This window comes from Meriones unguiculatus, chromosome 12, assembly GCF_030254825.1.
Source record: "Meriones unguiculatus strain TT.TT164.6M chromosome 12, Bangor_MerUng_6.1, whole genome shotgun sequence".
NCBI classification, from domain to species: domain Eukaryota; kingdom Metazoa; phylum Chordata; class Mammalia; order Rodentia; family Muridae; genus Meriones; species Meriones unguiculatus.
Genome location: NC_083360.1, coordinates 77,275,276 through 77,298,130, shown reverse-complemented (window position 1 = coordinate 77,298,130; position 22,855 = coordinate 77,275,276). Strand labels below are relative to the sequence as shown.

Below are 22,855 nucleotides of genomic sequence, written 5' to 3'. Positions count from 1 at the left end.
GGAAGGAAGACACTATAGCTTACAAAGGTCTTAGCTTCCTGGCTCTTAATACTACACCAGCAAGCAAGGCTTCTCCAGGACACGAACTGTCCCTCACAGCACAGTGCTGAGATGTGCTGCTTTCCAAGAAGCCCTGGACTCTGAAAGCCCTGACGTAGTGAGACAGCCTGAGTTCTGTGCCCTGAGCCTTCTGTCATTTTTCCACTTTGATAGCTAACTACTAGGAATTACAACTGCATATTCCTTTCTCCATGTAGAAAAATGTTGATAACAAGTGATTCTTTTCAGGCAAGTACAAATTAAAGTGAAGGCTCAGTGGACGAATTACCTCTCCTAGGGTGGGGGGGTGGTATGGGGTGGAGGTGAGCAGGAGGTGTTACTAGAACTCTGTTTGTGCCTTCCCGTCTGTCTCTGGAGCTCATGATTGCAGTCACATGATTGCCTTCCTTGTTGCTCTTCAGCTCTGCTGTCTGCACTACCATATAAGAGAGGAGAGGAAGGGTGAAAAGCCAAAAGGGTTTTCTTGCATGGCCACTGAATAGGTTTGATTGGATTTCATTGTTGTTTTTATGACTTCCAAAGGGAAATTTATCATCTGAGCGAATCCCAAGTGCTTTCTGAGATAGATATAAAGAACAATGAGCTGTGAAAATGCCACATATTTGAATGCTCTTGAAATCTACATTGGCAATCTGCGCACTGTCACACGAGAGGAGCCAGTGCTGACTCAGCCAGTTTCCCGTTCCTCTCAAGAGACTCCCCAGACCCTTGCAGTAGAGGCCATTTCTTTGGTGGATCTGAAACAGGAATGAGGATGTCGACAATCCCATTTGTTGGAAATACCAGCCAGGAAGTAAATTCTAGAAAAACTGAGACTGTTTTACAGTTGAGTGCCAGTGCTAAGATCAGAGAATGTTAAAGTAGCCCGGCTTGACAAAGAACATCAGAAACTAAAAACTACATCATTGCCCTAAGAAACAGAATTCCAAAGTGACTACGCCATCTTTTAGCTCATCAGTTCTTGCAGTTTCCAACCGCTTCCTTTTTAAAAGTAGCAACAATCTTAACCTGCTCCTTATCAGCAGCAGCCTTTTCTCATTTCCCTGTGTTTATCTAACCATGTAGTGTTCTCTCTAAGGCAGGAAGGCAACATGAAACAAAGTAGACTTCTCAGACAGCAGTTTTTTTTCAACAGGCTGTGAAAATTTCAAAATGACCTTCGGGGATGTAGCTGGTCTTCCAGAGAGGACAGCAAGAGAGACTAAAAAGATATTAGATGGGGGTTGGGGGGGGCTGGAGATATAATCCAGTACATAGAATGCTGGTTGTGTGTTTGGTGTGTGATGCCCCAGAACCTACATAAAAAATTGGCTGCATACCTGCAGTCCCTTTCTGTGCCCCAGTTTCTGTACCCATTAGATGGGAAACAGAAACAGGGTAGGCTCTAAGAATTAGAGGACTAAAGCTAGTTCAGTGTCCTGAATCTCAGCATTTGAAAAGGGCTTGACTGTGAACAGTTCGCTCCGGCGCTTGTTCTCGTAGTAAGTAATTATTTATAGCTGGGTGGAATCTCGTAGCTTTCCTAGCGCTCAGGAGGCTAAAGTATGTTTGAAGCCATCCTGTGCTACACAGTGAGTTCTGGCCAAGCCCAAACTAACAGCTCTTTTGAATATCATTTCTCCGACAGCAGCTTATATTACGTGGGCAGATCATCAGTTATCAACAGCACGGAAACAACACGGCATAAAAAGAAGAATAATCATTAACTTCATAAATTCAGTGAATCAGTCTAGAGTTCACAGCATAAAGGCCCTCAGTCTCGGGACTCCACTGTTCAGTCCTTTAGCAACCTACAAAATCCTGACCCTTACTAAGATACTCCACAGTTCAGATATGCTAGTTTTCTTTGATGCCGGGAGCTTGATCTAGAGCAAGCTAAGCATGCATTCTACGCTGTCTCCAATGGTTGGCTCACCTGGTAAGTCTTTACCAATTTATGGCACCCTCAGCAGTCTACTGCGTTCTCATCTCCAAGGTCTGTGTTCACGTTCCCGGTGCAGGGCGCCTCTCTAATTCCTGTCTGTCTGCCTAACCCACCCATGTCCCCTGAATTCTGCTATGGTTTTCCGGACAGCTTATTATCCTAACTGCTCACTGGGATGAGCTCCCTAAGTACAGTGGCCAAGTTCTTCCTACTGCCTTTAGTGTCCTGCTCGGTATGATCTTTGCCCTCAGGAAAAGAGAAGCTTGGAGATAGTTAGGACACAACTATATTGCCACCCTAGGAAAAGGTGGCAATACTGGGGCACTCACACCCACATTGAAACAGAAACGGTCAAATGATGGCTGGCGGGTGGACAGTTCTTAGTATTTCATTATAGGACACATGGAGGCATTAGGTTGAACCATATGGAACATCTGCCTACGAAAGTGGCAGTTTCCCCTCAGTCTGAAGTGTTATGTACTTCCCTCCTTCGCACTTGGGAACATGTAGGAAGACATTTTGGATACTTCATTCTCTGTTCTTCGCTAGCGCTTGGAACACAGTGGCTCCAACAATCCCTTGTTGAGTGGATGGGTATATTAAGCATCAGGTGCTGTACACTTGTCTATGTGATTTATATTCCTTAGCCTATTTGTTTTCTCCTAACATTCTGGTTACTGCCATTTGACAGATAGGAGAACTTTTGCTTAGTGAGCCTTGTCCAGTATGTGTGTGTGTTGTATTGTGTATGTATGTATGTGTATGTATGGGAACACTGCTTATACATGTATGTACATGTGTATAAAAGGGCACAGGATTTTTTCTCATTCATTCCCCATTCTATTTTCTGAGGAAGGGTCTCTTGCTGAACTTATAGAACCCCAGCTGACTCCCTGCCCATTCAGCTAGTCCAGCTTGCTTGTCCTGGGAATTAGGTCCAAACTGAACTCCAATTCCCCAAACCCTAAGAGGAAGTCCAATCTCCAGAAATGAGCTCAACTAGATAATAGGAGGATTTCTGGTGGTTAAATAAAAGCCAGCATCCCCAGGAACTTGTGAAATTAGTTTCCATCTACCAAAAGGATTCATTTCCCTTACCTCTGGCTGAAGGAGAGTATGGCCACCTGGGGAGCCTATTAGCGTGTCAAAGCTCCTGCTGGCCCCTGGCTCCCTTAGTAGCAAAGTACCCATTATATATTTCAAAGTCCCACACTAGCACCTGCCCTTCTCACCTCCTCCTCTACCCTTAACTTCCTTCAGCTAACAGGTTTCCCTACCCATCTACTCCTTCCCTTACAGCCCTGCTGTTATCCATGTTTGTTCTTTCTCTGCTCCTGCTTCTCTCTTCTCTACCCCCTGCTAGTCACTCTCTTGCAGATAGCCCTGGCCATGTCCAGTCTGCTGGCCACGTTCAGTCTACATCGTTCTCTGCTCCGGACTCTTCCAGATGCCTCTGGCTATTCTCTCTCTCTCATATCTACGATAAAAGCCTTTCCCTTAACCATGTCATGGAGCAGTCTTGTCTTCAGTTTATAGACTGGAGGGTCTGTATCTTTGCTTCCTATGTGCTGGGATTACAGGCAGGCTGCTATGTTTGCCCATTTTTCCGTGGGCTCTGGAGACCAGGTTCAGGTCCTCATACTTGCATGGAAAACGCTTTACCCGTGACTCATCCCCCCGAGTCCCAAGACAACATTTTTTAAAGACAAGGTCTCATCAGGTAGCCTTTGCCAGTCTGTGTTGAAGAGAGTAAGCCAGAAGCCATATACATCTGCCTGCTTCTGCCTCCTGAGTGCTGGGATTAAAGGGATATCCACCACAACAGGCTAAGGCCAAACTCACAGTATTTTATATGAGACCATTTATATTATGCTGGAAAATGTTCAAATTCTGGCTATCTTTCCTTCCTCAATTACTCCATGCATAGAATCTACTAGAAATTATGACAGAAATTTTAGAATACCAGAAAATGAGGAGGATGGGAATGTAAGGAATAAAGAGAGAGAAGTATCAAGAGTGGGAATCCAGTTATTCATGGATGAATTGGTATCTAAGAATAAACTCAGACTAGGCACACATTTAGTACACAGATACATATGAAGGCAACACACACACACACACACACACACACACAGACACACACATACACACACATACTTTTCAAATGTAGCAAATACTTCAGGCCTCTTGGGTTGCCTGAGACCCATCTCTCACTATTGGTGCCTAGGAACAGAGTGGCCTAAGGATGGGTTCTGTCTGCAACCTACAGGAGAGCCTTGCTGGTACCATCAGACTCTCTCAGACATAAGAGACCATCCCTTCCTCCCTCCCTCCCTCCCTCCCTCCCTCCCTCCCTTCCTTCCCATTTCTTCTGGGGATTAAATTGGGGGCTGCATAAAAAATTATGTTGCTTTTAAGTATTTTCTGTAATGTATCCATAGTGACACAGTATCCCAAAGAATAAGTTAACTTGTATTTAAGTGAGCGGCCTTCAGCAAAGATATGTGCTCTGTCTTTTGGAAGAGGAACAGGGGTCCTTGTGATACTGGGGGTCTCGAGGCCCAAGCAGGTTTGCCCAGTTGTGGTTGGCTACAATTTCTACTCTTGCTGAAGAGATAGCCTGAAGTAGAAATAATCCTTCCTTAAGCCTAAGCAAATCCGTTCACTTTGTTGGAGATATACTCTAAGGCAGGTCCAATACAAGTTTTTTCTAAAAGTTAAATGAAGATAAATAAACGAATAACTGCTCAAACTCCTTCAAGTAAAGTAAAACCTCAACTAGATTTAAAGTCATCTAAGTGGTGATTCTCTGGAGATCTGTAAGACATTCTGAAACACAGAGGGGCATGAAAAAAAAATATTCCTTTCTAACAACTGTAGCCCAACTTTGGAAGTGATCAGCAACAAACAAGAAAGGCACATTACAAAAAAAAAAAAAAAAAAAAAGGCACAGATACTAGAGAGCTCGGTGTCCATGGTCACATATTGGCCATTGGCTTTTGTGAGAAAATTAACTTTGTGTCCTGATTTATAGAGGAATGGTCACCACCCTCATGGATGCAGAACCCAGCAGAAAGCACGGTTCAAAGCAGACAATTAAACAAGAAGCTATCCATGTGAATGGACAGCCACAGCTTTCTTCATTTGATGATAGTCTAGTCCATTGGCAACTAGGGATCTTTTACTAAGAATCAAAGAAACCATTTCCTCCTGATGAAGTTCCTTCAGTCCAGACCCTGGAAACACTCAGGCCTGAACTGGATTTGAAGGAGTGGCTAGCTTCCACATTAGTCCTGGACAGCACAGCTCAAGCATGGTGGGGGAGACAACCAGTCATTTGCTGAGTAGCACGCTCTCTCCCTCTCTGTCTCAGAGCTCAAGGTACCTAGAGGGCAAGACAGTCGGCAGGCAGTCCTTGCTAGGGTGGTAAGAAATGCAAGCCCTGCTCCCCATGCCGGTCTAGGATAAAGGATGAAGAACAGGCTGGATTCTCACCGGTCTGGAGCTTTCAATTTCCGGCAGGTGTTTAGCATCCACATTGCTGTCTTCCTCACTGCTGACAGGTTCTGTGTCAGCCAGCTGTGGGACAGTAAAGGGAAAGCATAAAGATGTTATTCTTCATTCATGCTGTCTTAGACCACACACTCTGCCCATCTGTGGGTGTAGTGTTCCTGATGCTACAGGGGACACTGTTTCTAAGGAAGCCAGTCTGCCATCCTCCTTTGTAACAGAAGGCCAGCAGACATCTCTGTCCATTTGCTTTATTAGGCATCGATTCTTGCTGGTCCCTGCTCTCTGTCACAGGCACATGCCTGGCTGTCTCAGTCAGTTCCCTTCTTTTTGTCAACAACTTGTCAGGAATGGGAACCTGGACAACGGATTTTGCTAGTTCTGTTAAGGAGACTAAAAGAGGAGTGTTGGAGGCTTGCTGTTAGTACTTTGTTCCTCTTTTGCTCTTTTTTTCCCTTGTATTTTATTACTTATCTAGATGTTTATGACCACACACTCAGTTTTTACAAGCCAAGAAACACTGAAAAATTATTCCTCCCACAGAATTGGGAGAAATATGTCCTAGACAGCATAAGTCACTAAGACACACAACCAGTTTATCAATTATATAGTAAAAGAAGTGAGTGACTATTCAAAGATTAAGTTTTCAAAAATATGTATGTATGTATGTATGTATGTATGTATATGAGCATGTAGATCTGCACACCAGAAGACAGCATCAGAAAGTTGTGAGATGCCATGTGGTTCTGGGAATGGAGCTCAGGCCCTTCAGAAAAGCAACGAGTGCTCCAAACCACTGAGCCATCTCTCCAGCCCTCGAGGATTAAGTCATACAGCCGAAAAGGCATATGAAATCAGATGTCTGCTCAACTTGTTAGCGGAAGTAATCACTCCCTAGCACTCGCCTGGTGGAAAGAAAGAACCAGCTCTGGAGTTTAACTGTCTCCTGACACCTCCTCCCCCCCAATAAATACATGCACTAACAAGTGAAAGAATTTTCATACTTATGCTGAGTAAGGGTTGATTTAGCTTTGATCTATATCTCTACCTTTCTAAGAGGCATAGCTACTTCTTTTGTAAGACACAGCCAACATTTTACTGGAAAATTTAACAGCCTGCTCACAGTCTATTTTTAGGCTGCAGTTGGACCTCAAGAGTATAAACATTAAATTAATTGTAAGCCCCTCCCCCCCATCTAGCGACTCTAAAGTTATGGGCTTTTTGTAGCAATAGCAATTTTCTTTTAAAAAATTCTTTCACTGCTCCAGGCAGTGGTGGTTCATGGCTTTACTCCCAGCCCTCAGGAGACAGAGGCAGGCAGATTGAGTTCGAGGCCAGTCTGGTCTTCGAGTTCCAGGACAGCTGGGTTACACAGAAAAATCCTGTCTTGAAGAGCAAAAAACAACACAATGAAAAAAAAAATTCTTTTATTGTTTGACATTTTATACATTTATATATTACATATCAGCTGTTTTTCACCCCTATCTCTCTATCTCCCCTCCCACTAAGCCCTTCTTCTCACTAGTCCCCCTGCTACTCTCTGTCTTTGTGTGACCTTAGTTCAATGAGAGTTTCTTGTTTCAGCACTGATGGGAGGTTATTCACTGCAGCAAGAGCAACAATGACACTTTTCTTTTCTTTTTTCTTTTCTTTTCTAGACAGGGTTTCTCTGTGTAGCCCTGGCTGTCCTGCACTTGATTTGTAGACCAGGCTGGCTGGCCTCAAACTCACAGAGATATGCCTGCCTCTCCTCCATGAGTGCTGGGATTACAGGCATGTGCCACCATGCCCTGCAGACACTCTCTTTCCTAAAGACTGTTAACTGTTGAAAGTCCTTCAGGGAGGGTAGGACCTATGGACCCTTCCCCGACCCCTGACCCACGATGAAACTATGACTGGAGCAATCCTGTGCAGTAATACAGGAACTGCAGGTACGGCGAGCAATTCTCTAAGTGGTGCTCTCCCACAACTGCACAAAATAAGTTTAGAAACACATCCAACAATCTCCAAAGGACTTGATGAAAAACAACAATAATCAACACTTCAGAAAACCTGATATATACCGGTCTGAATGTGGATGATACAAATACAAAGTGAGGTTACAAATAACCATAGAAGTCCTGCAGCACTGGGTGACTAGAGGGTTCTCAGTTTCTGTGTACATACATACACGTATACATATACGTATATATACATATATGTGTGTGTGTGTGTGTATATATACACATATACTGCATTGCACTATACACATACAAGCATTGTATTAAATATCCTGTTGCCCTTCTCAGTAAAAGGAACTTTTGGTCGCCTGTTTCAGTGGTTGTCTGGGAGGCTTCCTATTACTACCACCTTCAGCTAACCTAGGCCTACTCTTGGAAGCTTCTGGCCTCCCTGCAATCTAACCTAGACCTAGAATGTTTTCAGCCTCGGGGACTTACTGCAAAATAAGCTCCCCCTTTGTTGTTCTGACTGAACTCTCGGCCGGCTGGTTCACCTCACCTGTTCTGGCTCAAACTCCTCTCCCAGCTAACTTATTCAACCTGTCTTTTCTCTCAGCCCCTGAATTGCTCTGCTTGGCCTCAAACTAACTCCAGTAATCTTTTCTAGTCTTATAGCTCCTTCTCATTCTCTGACCCATTTGGTCTTCACCTGAGTTCTCTCTCTGCAATCTGTCTCTCTATTGCTGTCCTGGTAAAACTGCCCTTTCTTCTTCTTTCTTCTTCTTCCTCCTCTTCCTCTTCTTTTTCCTTCTCCTCCTCTCCTCCCATGTTGCCATTTAAGTAACTTCTCTTTCCTCTCTCTTCTCATGAGAATTGCACATATGCTATTCTGTCAAACCTTTCTTTGATTCATCACATTTTCTGCCACTTAATTGGGCCTCACTTTCAAACAGGGGTGCTTCCTTCTACAAACTAACTTTACCTTCATTGTTAGGGGTTAAAGGCATGTACCACCACCCTTGGACCTAAGCTTTTCTTTACCTAATACTTGCTCTTTACCAGGCTGTCCTTGAGCTCAGATCTTCTTGCCTCTAGCCTCCTGGATTAAAGGTGTGTTTGTATTCCAGCCAGATCACACAGACCTAGGTCTTTGGATATGATCTCTTGCCAGAAAACCAGTGCTCTAAATTAAAATTCCTCTACACTTTTGTCTGTTTCTTGTATATGGACAAAATCTTGGCATAAGAATGCATAAAGTCATAGCTTTGTGTCGTAAAGCCACCTGGTTTGAGTGGCACCCAGCACAAGCAATAGGCATTTCCTAAACCTTGAGCAGCACCAGTCTCTGGTGAAGCGTCCACACAGGTTCATTATACATACAGAGGCTGTAATTCTGAACACTTATGTCTGGTGGCAGTGCTCTTTTCTCCACGGAGGCTTCATTAGACTTGTTCACCCAGCCAACATGTTGTTAATATATATGACAAATTAGGCTCTATGTCAAGTTCTACTTCCAAGTTCCCCAGGCACCAGCACTGGGGAACAGCCTTCCAGACTGTGTTTCTGTGACCAGCAGACTCTTACAAGTGTAGCTGCTTTAGTGTTCTCGCCTATAAACCACAATTGTTTGCCATTAAAAGCTCCACTGTTTGCCTTGTGGGTTGTACCGTATTTTCCTATTTCATTCTGCTTTCACTTGATCCTGGGGCCAGTAACGAGGCTTTCCTGGTTTTAGTGTTGTGGGCTGAACTGCTCCCGAGAAGGAAGAGGCCGCAGAGTGACACCAGCATTGACAGCAGAGTGGTTGGCGGGCTCAGGCTGAGCTGCCAAAGTGGAAAGGCAGCCAGCTGCCAGCCGAAGAAGAGGTAACTGAACAGGTCAAGAGAGCAGCCAGGGTGAAACAGAGAAACCGAGGCTAGAAAGGTCAAGGGGACGGAGGACAAAAGGCAGTAAAAGCCAGGGAAGAGAAAATGTCAGCTCTGGCCACTGTAAGAATTCCAGAGAGCTGTCAAGCCTACATAACAAAAACCTGCCTACAAACAAACAAACAAACAAACAACAAAAAGCCCTTAAAGAAACACATACAGTCATCTGCCCCAAAGTAATGTTTCAGTAAATGATTTCTGTGCTTACTACATTATACTTCATACTGTTTTATAGAAAGCTTCCCTGTAAGACTGCAGCACTCATGCAGCCAGTCATATTTACTGTCTTTCTAGATTGCTTCACTTCCTCCTCCTCTGTTACCCATTAGCATCTCTTTTGCATCCTAATTACGTATGTGGGGAATCTATCTGATGAAACTGAAAGATCGCTGATGCCAACATCTGTGATTCTTTCATCTGGTGTAGGTCTTTAGTCCTCCTGGGCCTGCCTCACTTCAAAGGCCACCATCTCAGCTGCACTATGTTCACCTTTTAAACATTCTCTTCTGCTTTTAGCTGGACATATGTCCACTGAGGAGGTTATGAAGTCCCAATCCAGATGGAGAGGAGACTCAGGTTAAAAAAAAAAAAAAAAAAAGGTGGGGGACTGAGATTTGTTGGAAATGAGGCACTTACATTCTAAGCAAACCATAGTTTATATAAGAGTACCTGAGCAATGCAAGAACGATATTGTAACTCCACTCAGAACAGAATGGCTCACACGGCAAGGAGCCGTTACAGCACTCCGCTTGCCAAGAGCTTAAAACCTGGCAAACAGTCAAAGACAGGAAAGGGAAGGAGGTCAGCAGCATGACTCTAAGGAACAAGGATCCCTGGTGGCTTGAGGACCATCTGGCTGAAGGAAGGTGGCTGCTGACAAAATGAGTCCGTCAATCCTGGGGGCAGGTGTCCACTTCTCTCTTGCTGATCTTCAAACCGCCTGTTCAATGTGGCTGGCTTGGCCAAGCCTGCTCACAGCAACTCCCCTAAAAGACCTAAGTCAGGAACTGAAGTCAGGACGGCAGATGAGGAAACGGCAAAAGCGTCAACACAGCACCACCCAAAGATGGTAAAGATGGTGTGTGCGCGCATGTTCCCTGCTAAGGACAATTGTCCTACACCTTCTAAAGTTCCAAACTTCCATTCCTTTGCTCAACTCTCTGGGAATCTCCCAAATAAGGTGATGGCTTTTTTTTTTCATTTATTTTAGTTAAAAAAAATGTTTTTAACTAAAAGAATAAAATAAAATAAGATAAAATAAGATAAAGTAAGATAAAATAAAATAAAATAAAATAAAATAAAATAAAATAAAATAAAATAAAATAAAATGGGGCCACACTGGGCTGGGACCAGATCAGAGAAGTGACAGCCACTTGCAAAGGGAAAATAACTTTTCTCCAATGGAGTCTAACTGGGGATATAAACTGCACTCCAAGGCAGGCCCCAGGCCCGGCAGTAGGTGGCTGACACAAAATGAACTCAATGGTGATTTTGCAGATTTTTTTTTTTAATCTCACTGGTCTTTTGCTTGAATATTATAGGTTTTGTTTTGTTTTGTGTGTGTTTCTTCTGCTCTTTTACTATTATCTATCTATCTATCTATCTAGTGCTTTTTTTATTTGCTTTTTTTTTTGTTTGTTTGTTTTCTAGAGAAAGAAGCCCTGGCGTTGGGTGAGTAGGCAGGATCTGGGTAGAGGTGGGGAAGGGGAAACTATATATCACAGTACAGTGTATGAATTTTTAATGGTTAAAAATAAGTTGTGGCCAGGCATGGTGTAATCCCAGCACTCAGGGAGGCAGAAGCAGGTGGCTGTCTGTGAATTCAAGGCCAGCCTGCTCTACAAAGTGAGTCCAGGACAGCCAGGGCTACACAGAGAGACCCTGTCTCAGGAAAAAAAATTGTGTGAGTGTGTGTGTGCACAAGCGTGCACACAGGTGGGGAAGCACGAACCTGGAGCTCAGCAGCTGGCCAGAGAGGCTGGCCAGCACGGGGCGACAGACACACTCCCCGCCACAGCGTCCACACCCGTGCTGAAGAGCCAGACCCACGTCCTCATGCGCGTGCAGCAGGCACGTCACTGAGTTACTCTCCAGAGTCTCACTGCGTAGCCCAGGCTGTCCTTGGATTTACAGTCCTCACCGTACCTCCTGAGGGCTGGGGTCACAGACAAGGACTGCCACACCTTGCTTGCTATTTTATTTTTATGCTACTGTGTTTTCTCAGATACACAGTTTAACCACTGTTTCTTACCAACTGGACAGGAACCCTGGATGGCAGAAACGTTGCTTTTTTCAAGTGCAGGGCATCAGTCATGCTAACAAGGCTCTGGTGGTTTGGGAAGATACCGACCAGATGGACGCTGATGTTCTTCCTCCCCTTTCCTCATCCAACAAGACAAGAGTACATCGACAGAAATAACTGTTGTCCTCTAATCTGAGATGCCACTAAGCAACATCACATTTTAAAAGCGTCACCAACATGCCTCTCAGTGTAACGAAAGCCTGTTTGATTTTCAAATTTTACAGATAAGATCTCATTATGTAGCACTGACTGGCTTGCTGGCCACCTACTCGCAGAGATCTGCCTGCCTCTGCCTCCTGAGTGCTGAGATTAAAGACATGTGCCACCACACCCAGCTTAAGTGTCTTTTAAAAATAAGGTAGACTGTGTTACCTCTGTGTTCCTAAATCCAATACATTTTTCAAAACGCCATGCGGGTCTTTTAACTCTCATTCCAACAGAAGTTCACAAATATTTCTTTTTGAAAAAAAAAATCCTGTTTACTAGATATGACAAACTGAATTTCTCCTAATGCTATCATGAACATCTTTTAAAAAATAACTTATTTCTCAAAAAGAGAACATGAGCTGTCACAGCCGCCAGAAGGACAGTGTTACAGTGGTTAGTCACCAGGGCCCTGGCCTCCCCTCCCCATCCAACCTAAGTCTTCATTTTCCACAGTAGTGAGTTTTCTAGATACAGCTGTAGATACCGCCAAGTACTGGGAGGAAACTACACTCAGAGGTCATCCTGAGACACTGTTCTGATACTAATTTCTGTCTGTTTGAAATACTTAAGTTGGGCTGTGTAACATCTTCTTTTGAGTGTTAAAAAAAAAAAAGGAGCTTATTAAATATTTGCCAAATAAGGGAAGGAATGTGAGACGTCACCAGCATACAATAAAAGCCAGGCTGAATTACTGTCAGGTTCAACTTACCAATGGCATTGCTGCACTTAATGTTTAGTGTATGGTTTAAATAGGTTCTTCTTGTCATCCTACTTATAAATTGTGTGTGAACACGCAAAGAAACACCTATATAACGGCAGAGTAATGGCATGTACAGAGCAGTGAAGAAAGAGCTCACAGACTTCATCCCACAGGAGGGCACCTTTCCACAGAAGACAGTGACTAGACGCAGCGATGCAGAGAATGTAATTCACATGACAACACTGTAACAGAAACTGCAGAGCTGCGTTCTGAAAACCCAAACCAAACCAAACCAAAACACCCTCAAGACCCAGCTATACCACTTCTGGGCATACACCCAAAAGATGCTCCACCATATAACAAGGACACTTGCCCAACTGGAAATAACCCAGATGTTCCTCAACTGAAGAATGGATAAAGAAATTGTGGTACATGTACACAATGGAATACTACTCAGCTTTTATTTATTATTTATACAGGATTTTGCCTGTATACGTGCCTGCATGACAGAAGAGGGTACCAGACCAGATCTCATTATAGATGGTTTTGAGCTACCATGTGGTTGCCGGAAACTGAACTCAGGACTTTTGGAAAAGCAGCCAGTACTCTTAACCTCTGAGCCATCTCTCCAGTCCCTACTGAGTACTTCTATACATGGTTGCTTTCCACTCCAGGACAAGCACATGGGCTTGGTGGTCACCACCAGGTTTGCACCAGGCTGATGCTGACTGGCATACCTGCTCAGGGGCTCATGGGTACCTGATTTAGCCTGTCTCTCTTCTCGATGTTGAAAAGAACACCTCTGCCTCAGTCTGGATACAAGGGCCATGAAAGTAATACTAGAAGTACCTAGGCCGGACCTGACACAGCTAGCAGCACCCTCAATCATTAGTCACATGCAGCCCCTTGGGCATGGAAGCTGCCGACGCCAGCTGGCCAGGGACACACTAAAGAAGGCATGTGGTTGATAGTCATTGCCATTCCCAACAGAATAAAACAGATGGAGGCAAGGTGCTTTTACACAGCTTGGTACGATCTGTGGTCTCAGTCATCTCAGAATATATCCTGCACACATGTTATTTGATCTTAGCAACGAGGCAGAAGCTGTTTTCATTATTCTGCAAAAAGCTAGAATGTGGGGCAAAGGACGATTGCAAGTGTCCCTCTCCAAGGCTCCATGGCTCACATACAGACACAGAATCTGGCCTGGTAGTATGGCTGTGGGGCAGGCCCTCTGCCAGCACGTCTTCTAGCTACTTCAAGTCTTTTGTCTCCATAGTCTCTGGGCGCAAGGCACTGAACCCAAGGCATGGTGCATACCAGAGACTCTCTTGCTACATCTTCAGACTCTTTGTGGTTTTATATTTAAGAAGCCAAACAGAACTTGCCAGGCAGTGGTAGCACACACCATTAGTCCTAGCACTCAGGAGGCAGAGGCAAGTGGATTAGCCTGGCCTACAGAATGAGTCTCAGGGTAGCCAGGGCTACACAGAGAAACACTGTCTTGAAAAAAAAAACAAAAAACAAACAAGACAAAAACACACAAACAAAAAAACCAACCCCCACCATAGACCCCTTAGTATTGGCAAGACTGCTGAAATCAGGATGATAGAAATGATATTTCTTGCTACAAAGTTTTAATTTGTAGCTTATTTGACAATAACTGTTCAAAACAGATGGAAATTACAGCTGGAACAGCTTGTGATTCAATGTTGATTGATCCTGACTGGACTCGGAGATGGGGTAGTAAGGTGCCCCTCCCCCAGGGTGTACATGTGAGAATCTTTCTAGAGACTGCTGACCCATGGAGTGGAAACTGAGGGGAAAGTCAGCAGCAGCATCCATGAGGCTGAGTGTCCAGAAGGAAGAGGGACAGGGAAACGGCAGTGTGCCAGCGCCACTCTCCCTGACAAGTGTCTACCACTGCTGCGGTGTGACGAGGACATCAGAGTCCAGCTGCTTCTGTCTTTCAATGCAGACTCACACCAACAATTCCCCAAGGACTTCCCCAAGTCCCTCAGCCATGGCCTGGGACTATACTGCAGTCCCCCTTGCTCTGAGGCTTCCAGCTTTGTGGACTGTGCAGCTGCAGGGCTCTCTGGATTTTGATATGTAAATGGCCATTGTTAGGTCATTCACAAGATCTGAGGAACTCCATAACTCTGAGGAGGTAACAGTAGTGGTTGATTCTGATACATTCATTTAACACTGTTTCACGCCTTATAAGCATACCTCAAATGCTTTCTATCTTGGGCAGGATATTTGCTAGTTAACACAGATTATGTGATTAAAAACCAAAACATAAGGTCTTACGGAAGTGGCAAAAACTTCATTGAGTACACTGAGAACTACTTCTGAGCAACCTTACCTCCACGGGCGAAGGGGAGTTGGATGGTACCAGGAAGGGACCAACAGCCATCTGACCGACTGCATCTTCATTCCTGTGAAATAGCCAATCAGGGAGAATCAGTACTTGAGAAGCTTAAGTTCGTGACTCAAATTACAAGTACTTCCTTAGTTCTCAGCTCAAAACTTGCACACAGCACACAGTACCAGAGAATTAAACGTCTATCCGGAGAGATCAAGCATGCAACGCCATTACACAAAGATAGATGTCACACTTCAGAGGTACCTGGGTACAGTTATTAGTGACACTGAATGATGAGGCCAGCAGTTAGGAAATGCAGCTTAGAATGTCTGATGCCGCTAAAGATAATTTTGGAAAGGCACTGACATTTTTGGCCTTGTGGAATGCCGATTTTTCAAATGGCTGTCCATAGTCTCTAGGTTCCACTCAGGTCTACAGTGTTGTGACCTTGGAACTAGAAACATTCCCAGCCTCCTCACTTGGCTTCAGACTTTGCCAATGAAAGATGTCAGGATATCTGTAACAGGCCTTACATGGTAGACTGTGAGAAGGAGCGATGGATGGAGAGAGCAGAGCTCCGGAAAGACCGTGCTTGCGGTTATGTGAATGCTGCTTGCCATCTTCATCTTGAATGAGCAGAGTGGGGAGGAGCTGGGATCTAATCAGCAGGAGAAAAGGCACACAGCCGTCCTAAAGTATCAGCTCTGATCATCTGGCTCATTTCCACCATGTTACCAGTAGACCGCAGGCAGTGCTTTTTAGGTGACCCCAACCGCTCTACACTACCACGCAGGGGCAATTTAACTATGGTCAGATTAACTTACGTGAAGTCTTATCTTTCACAAACAAAAGCATGAAACTCATAAAGATGACTTTGATGCTAGCACTAAGAAGGGGGAAAATAAACCTAAGACCTTATATGTCTTTGCACATAGAAAGGTAACTTACTCGAGCTGGCAGCTGGGTAACAAGTCCATTGGTCCATGTCATTCCTGCTCTAGACCTCAGTCATGCCTCCCCTTCCCTGACAGGCTTGTCTTCATTCAATTTATGAACACCCCTCTACACTCCTCCAGCATGTTTTAATAACCTCAATGAGACTACTGGCTCCTCTAACAGGGGCCACATTTATGTCTTCTGACTCAGGTCTTCTCTGGACCTCACCACCTGCACATTTGACTCCTTACTTTAAGGTTCTCTACTGCATGTCTGATAAGCCTCTTGAGAAAAACAGAACTCATTGATCCACTCAGCCTCCAGATTGTCCTACAGCCGATTCTCCTCGCTTCGGTGCTCAGGAAGACTGGCCCTCTTGTTCAGCCAGGGACTAGGAGTCTTTTAAATTTTGCTCTGCCAGTCACAATTTTACACATATGTAATGCACTTTGATTATATCCCACCTCCCATGATTCTCTCATCCCTTTTCCTACCACTGACCCTGTTCTTCCCTGGAAATCCCTCTCCTGCTTCCATGGTTACCTATATGTGTGTCCAGCGGCATTTAATTAGGGTCATTTGCATGAGTACGGGTGGGGAGCTAAGAGTCTTTCTAGAAAAAACTCATTTCTTAATAGTATTTCCAATCCCTGACACTCTTGTGACTCCATGTTCAAAATGTATCTTAATGTACCTTAAATCTCTTCACTGCTTCCCAGCCTACCCTATATGCTGGCCATCACCATTTCTCGCACAATCAAGAAAAGCTTGTGTTTGACTCCCTATGTTTCTCAGCATCTTCACCGCAGCACGTCTTCACACAGCACGGTCACTGCGATCCCAACAGACAAATCTGACTATATTCATCACCACCCTGCCTCCTCTGTCATCATCTTTTTCTGTTTTGACACTGAGTTTCATGTAGCCCAAGCTGGCTTCAAACTTCCTATGTAGAAGGTGATGACTATCAACTTCTGACTTTTCCACCTAGTGTGATTATACTTCTATTCTGGCTTTAAATAATCCTACAGCTTCTTGTTGCATTGAGGAAACAGTCTACTGAGTTACTCACGGGAGAAACCCATGTCTAGCCATGTGGTTTTGGGTTTCTGTTTCTGGACTGTTAATGGAAGCAGAGACTGAATTATCAGAATCCCAAGCTGGTGAAAATTCTTTGGGAAATGGGGCAGAGTATAAAGAAATGAAGGGGCTGGTGAAGTGCTTGCCACGCAAGCATGAGGACCTGAGTTTGGATCCCCAGCATCCAAGGAAAAACTCAACGCAAGGCTACTAGCATTGGAAATATGGCTGTACATACATTTTGAGGTCATGATTAGTTGTCTCAGTACATCCATTTAAAATTTAATGATTTTCCACAAGTTATGACTTCAATGCCATTTAAAATCCACTTTTTTAAAAAGCTCACATACTGGAAAACTTACAATTACTTTTAATGGGCAGTAAAGGTTACAGTTCACAGTCTTTTACAATCCACTTCATAATGTGACATTGTTCACAAAGTCACATCAAGTTGTGGTGTCACAGCAGTGATTTCAATGAGGAAAGACACAGGAGAAGGAAAACAGAAGAAACCAATTGATGGGGCAAACAAGCAACGGGCCAGGTGACTTCTGTGTAGACGCCAAACCCTCAACACCAAGCCCTCAACTGTCTAAGATTCTCCTAAAGACTCAGATACGTTTGCTTTATAATCAAGCTTTTAAACAACAGTGAAGGGTTCCTAGGCACCCACATGAGATACAGCCTCTAGTTGCAGTTGTTTGTGCTTTTTAGAATTATCTTAAGCACTGCTAGAGACAGTGAAGCCCCAATATGGAGGGAGAATTATTCCAGGGTCCATATCCCTGTGTGTACTGTAGTAATCCCAATCCTTGGGAGCTATGTTTGAAGATCCCCATTGGATGCCTGAAACCAAAGTAATGGAACCCACCTCTGTTCAATGTTCACATACACACACATGGTCTAGTTTCCTTTCTGTCGCTGTGATAAAAAAAACTTTGACGAAAAGAAATTTAGGGGAGGAAGGGATTTATTCAGCTTGTACTTCCAGGACACAGTCCGTCACCAAGGGAAGTCAGAGCAGGCACTCACACAGGAACTTGAAGTAGAAACCATGGAGAAAATGCCATTTGTTGGCTCATTCTTAGCTAGCTTTCTTACAAAGCTCAGAACTTATCCAGGGGTGGTGCTGGCCACAGTGGCCCAGGCCTTCCTCCATCAGTTAACAACTTAAACAATCTGCCGTCAGGCCAGTCTGATCTTGGAAACACCTCGGCTGAAAATCCCTTCTGAGATCACTCTGCTGTGTCAAGCTGATAGTTAAAGGTACGTAGGATTTAGACTAGGATGGTTTATGTATCAGACACAGGGAGAAATTAACACAGTCACATAAGACAATGGTAACAAGATACTGTGAAGAGGCTAAGTACAAAGGCTCTCATCTCAAAGAGTAAATGCAGACCACAGCTGGGTAACAGACCAAGGCTTAGAGGCAGGAGCTATTCTATCTCTGTACCTGATGTTTGAGCTGCTCTTTCTCCCATTATAAGCATAAAGATGGGATCTTATTATTATTATTTTTTTGAACTGCAGCACATAGCAGGCCACCCAGCAAGAGAGTATGCATACTATGCTGTCCTCTGAATGAGTGACCTGAGAAAGCATGAAGTGGAAGGCAGTGTGATCAAGCTAAATCCTGTGCTTTCCAACCTGCTTCCATGAGTGAATGACAGCATTCTGCCTGTGTCCCGCTAGGGACAGGCACTTCCCATGCTAAGGACAGTTCTTGCTGTATGTCTAGCTCATAGGCAGCACCTATGCATTATCTACAGTAGATAACACAGGCATCCAGCCTCCAGACGAGTGGACGGAGCACACAGGTACCTTAGTTTGGAGCAGATACACAGAGCTCAGTAGTGTGTGATCAAGACATGACCTAAGGGAACCCTCCAGTCAACAGAGGTCTCAGGAACTCCCCTATGCTGACATCTGTAGGGATGGCCGGGTGCCTTCTTTTCAGAAGTCTTAGTGGTTCCTTCTGACAATCAATGAGATGTTCCTGTAACCTCATAACAGGGTCTCCCGCTGCTTTCATAACAGAGATATGTGAGCAGATCCCCAGGCTGGCCTCAAGACTCACCAGTTGAGCATGACCCTGAACTCTGGATCCTTGTGCTGCCACCCACCAAGCGTGGAGGGTGCAGTCTTCTACCTCTACCACTAGTTTATATGGTACCAGGAATGGAACCCCGGGGCTTGTGCATGCTAGGCAAGTACTTTACCATCCCTGCTTTCTTTTTCAGTTTAAGCTGGTTAGAGTTTAATTGGTTGAGGCTCAGTGATATAGCTCATTTTATTTTGAATATGTACATCTATGTGACACATTTATAATATGAATATGAAAATGAATAAAACATGATTCCTGCCTCTATGATATCAGCAATTAGTGATGAATATAGCAAACAAACAAAATTACAATTGTAAAAATACTATCCTGGTACTGTCTAGTTTGGTTTTTCTCAATAGGATATTAAGAACACTAGCAATTCAGTCTCTTGTTTGTAGGATATATTTATAGCAAAATACATTCTGGCTCCTGCTTTAAAATTCCACTTCTGGGGCCATGAAGACAACTCAGTAAGTAAGAGTCCTTGCTTGCTTTGTAAGCATGAGTTCAAATTCCCAGCACCCATGCAAAAAAGTTGAGTGTAGCTGTGGACGCCTGTAACATTGAGGAACAGGGAATCCCAAGAGCTAACTGGCCAGGCAGCAGAGCCCAGATGGTGAGCCTCTGGTTCACTGAAGACCTTAGCTTAAGGCCTAGGGTAGAGAACATAACTTTGTGTTAGACTGTGAGGCAGCAGGAGGGGACGGATGTGTGCTGCATGTAGGTGGACCTGTGTGCTTACATGCGGAGGTCAGGGCAGCACACAAGCAAATACACGCACCATACGCACATCACGCCCACAGAGATACACTGGCACTGGTTAAAAGCAAGCATCATGTATTAGGTATTGTAACACTAAAAAGGCGGGGGTTCCTCCCCTTGTTCACATAACCATAGTGAGGATGGGTCGGTGATTTACTAACACAATCAGCTTATGCTATGTGACACAGCTGACTTTAGGATAAAGGGATATTACCTGATTGCTCCTGAACTGATCATAAGAAACCTTTGGACAGAGAAATGTCCTATCTCAGAAATAGGGTCCCAATCTCTTAATCAGACTGATTTACATGAGTTCTGAGCTGAAGGAAACTCTTCCTGGAATACTTTGAGCTCAGGGCACAGGATGGAAGGAGTTGCCTGAGAAGGGGAGGAACTGGTTGCACCTCAGCCTGAGTCATTAAGGAAACAAGTTTTAGTAGAAAGAGCTCACAAGAGAATTTTCTGGACAGCCCACACACTCAAGCCTCGCTAACTCCTGATTTTCACCCTGTAAGACTCCTGAGAAGAAAACTTACCTACTATACCAGACCTACAGAACCATATGCCAACAAGAATATACACAGGACCTAAGATTGTTGGTGTGTGTGTGTGTGTAAATGAACTCAGGGTTCACTATGTGGCCGGGATGGCCTTGAACTCTAAATTTTTCTGCCTGGGTGTTGGGATAAGAGGTTTTGCTACCAACTTGGAAAACTTGGTCAACAGAAACAGCATTTGAGTGCTTGCTGTTACCTCCATCACAGCTACGAGCGAGGGTGCTCCTCAGTTCTTTGGGCATGCACTTTTCTTCCTCTTAAGCCAGGCCTGTATTTAACTAACTGTCCTTTTTCTGCTTTGATGATCTCGGGGAAGACACGAACGTCTGTGGCATGGATGCCTAAATGATCAGTCAATGGAAAGGCATGCATTTTTGCTGAATTTTGATGGGATGTAACATGAAAAAGAAATCAGCCTTTGCCATTAAAAATCATCAAAGGGCTGGAGAGATGCCTCAGTGGTTAAGAGCGCTGCTTTTCCACAGGCCCCAGCTTGTAAGTCCAGTATCGGGGGAACTGACACCCTCTTCTGACTTCTGTAGGCACTAGGTATGCATGTGGTGTACAGGCATGAAGGCAGGCGAAACACCCGCATACACAACGTGAAGTAATTAAAAATTTTAAAACATTTTTTATTACTAGCATGTCTGTGTGAGTAACGAGTATGTGTGCATGTGGGCAGTTAGAGGACAACTGAGGAGTTGGTTCTGGTTTTGCCTTCATGTGAGTTCTAGAGATTGAACTTAGTCATCAGACTTGTGGAGTAAGCATCTTTTTTTGGAGGGGGAGGTTGTCATTTTGGGCTACTATTTATTACAGAAGCATAGCAGATTCTATCCAGACAAACATGCGCTATGTAATTTTGTAGAAGCGCCATTTTAAAAATTGTGCTTACAACTTATTCATAACACTTAAAAATTAGAAATGCTCACCTATAGGAAAATGAATCAACAAACCTTTAAACATCCATAGGATGGAATATTCTTAGCAATTAAAGCAAGAAATTCTGATGACTACAACTGACCTTGAGTAGCAGGTTATACTTCAGTGACAGCGTCTTAAGTGGGAGGACCAGGATATGAAAACATGAAGACAATAGGAACCCTGGGGACAGGAGGTCTTACACAAGTTGACAGCTCATGCAAGCAGCATATTAAGTACAGGATCTTATATACTATTCCAGGGGAGGAATGGGGCAGTGTCAATGGAAAGCTATTGTACAATGAGATGGAGTCAAAAAAATCAAGCAATGTTACATAATAGGAACACAGGCTGTATCACAGGGGTCCCAGATCAAGAGCACAGCAGCAGCAGAACCCATAACTACAGTCTCTTTGTGGAGGAATAGCTACATTCTCAGGAACCAAAACCTTACCCTTTTGAGGCCCAGGCTCCAGCCTCTCTAGTACGCTGCTTGCTTTGGTGCCTTCCTCTGGCTACTGGATTTGGTTATGAAGGGATTCTAGTATCTTTTGGGTATGAATAATTTTAAAATGTTTTATTTTATTAAACATGTCTTACTTTATTAAAAAAGCTGGCTCTAGAGTTGGATTCTGGCACTTCCACTCCTGACCCAAACATGTTTGTTTAAAAGACCTCTCCAGTACCTCTGTAGTAAGTCAGGTGGCCATCTGACTCTGAGACAGGCAGAGAGAGGAAGAGAGAGGGAGAGAGGGAGAGAGGGGGAAGGAGGGAGGGAGGGAGGCAGAACAGCCCAGAAAAAGAATTACGTGCTTTAGAATAGCTAACAAGTGAACTATTCTGCACAGGAATCGCTGCTGTTTATCTCATCCCCCCTTTCTTGGTTTGACTTAACTCTCTAAAACTTTTGCTAAAGTATGAACTTCATCACAAGATTTGTATGACTGTTGTGTAAACATTCTGTACCTCAAGATTTGCAAGTTTATTGGGTATGATTAAAGATCTATAAAATCTGTAACAAAAAGTTAGCTTAAAACTTGTAACAAAAGGGTTGATAGTAATCTATACATAGGTAATCTTAATTTGCTACTTCATGCTTGTATTTGTAATTTGGAATCAACTCTTGTTTCATACACACACACACACACACACACACACACACACACACACACACCCTAGATGTTTCTTTAAAAAAGAGAACAAGTAACAACTATATGACTTGCCACCACCTTGGCTGATGACCCCATCATGGGTTGATAACAACCATGTAGCTAGCTGGCAGCCATCTTTACAAAGTTAAAGGGAGTACATGCCATGTGACTTCACCACCATCATGATTAAGGTGATGACGTGGTTTAAATCTACTAGGGCCGGGCCCATGAAATTTCTTAGTCCTACTGAGCTCCCTCTTATCACAGTGTCTCCTGCTTAAACCAATTAGGCTTCTAGAAAATTTTAAATAAGAAAGAACATGAGTTTAAAAAATAGGGTATGTTCAATAAATAAGGTTTAATAATAGCTAAGGTCTATTCTAGCTAGCAGAAATTGACTTGAAG

The 22,855-nt window shown here is 43.9% G+C and overlaps 1 protein-coding gene across 6 annotated transcripts in view; it reads right to left on the bottom strand.

The window, feature by feature from the left end:
• The window catches only part of Patj (PATJ crumbs cell polarity complex component), a 302,937-nt gene that overhangs the window by 77,139 nt on the left and 202,943 nt on the right, over nucleotides 1–22,855 (bottom strand). For all 6 annotated transcript variants that reach the window (XM_060365928.1, XM_060365925.1, XM_060365929.1 and 3 more), the window contains 2 exons: nucleotides 14,937–15,009; nucleotides 5,480–5,563 (listed from right to left, as the gene is read on the bottom strand). In XM_060365928.1, coding sequence (XP_060221911.1) covers nucleotides 5,480–5,563; nucleotides 14,937–15,009 — 157 coding nt within the window. The remainder of the gene's footprint in view (nucleotides 1–5,479; nucleotides 5,564–14,936; nucleotides 15,010–22,855) is intronic.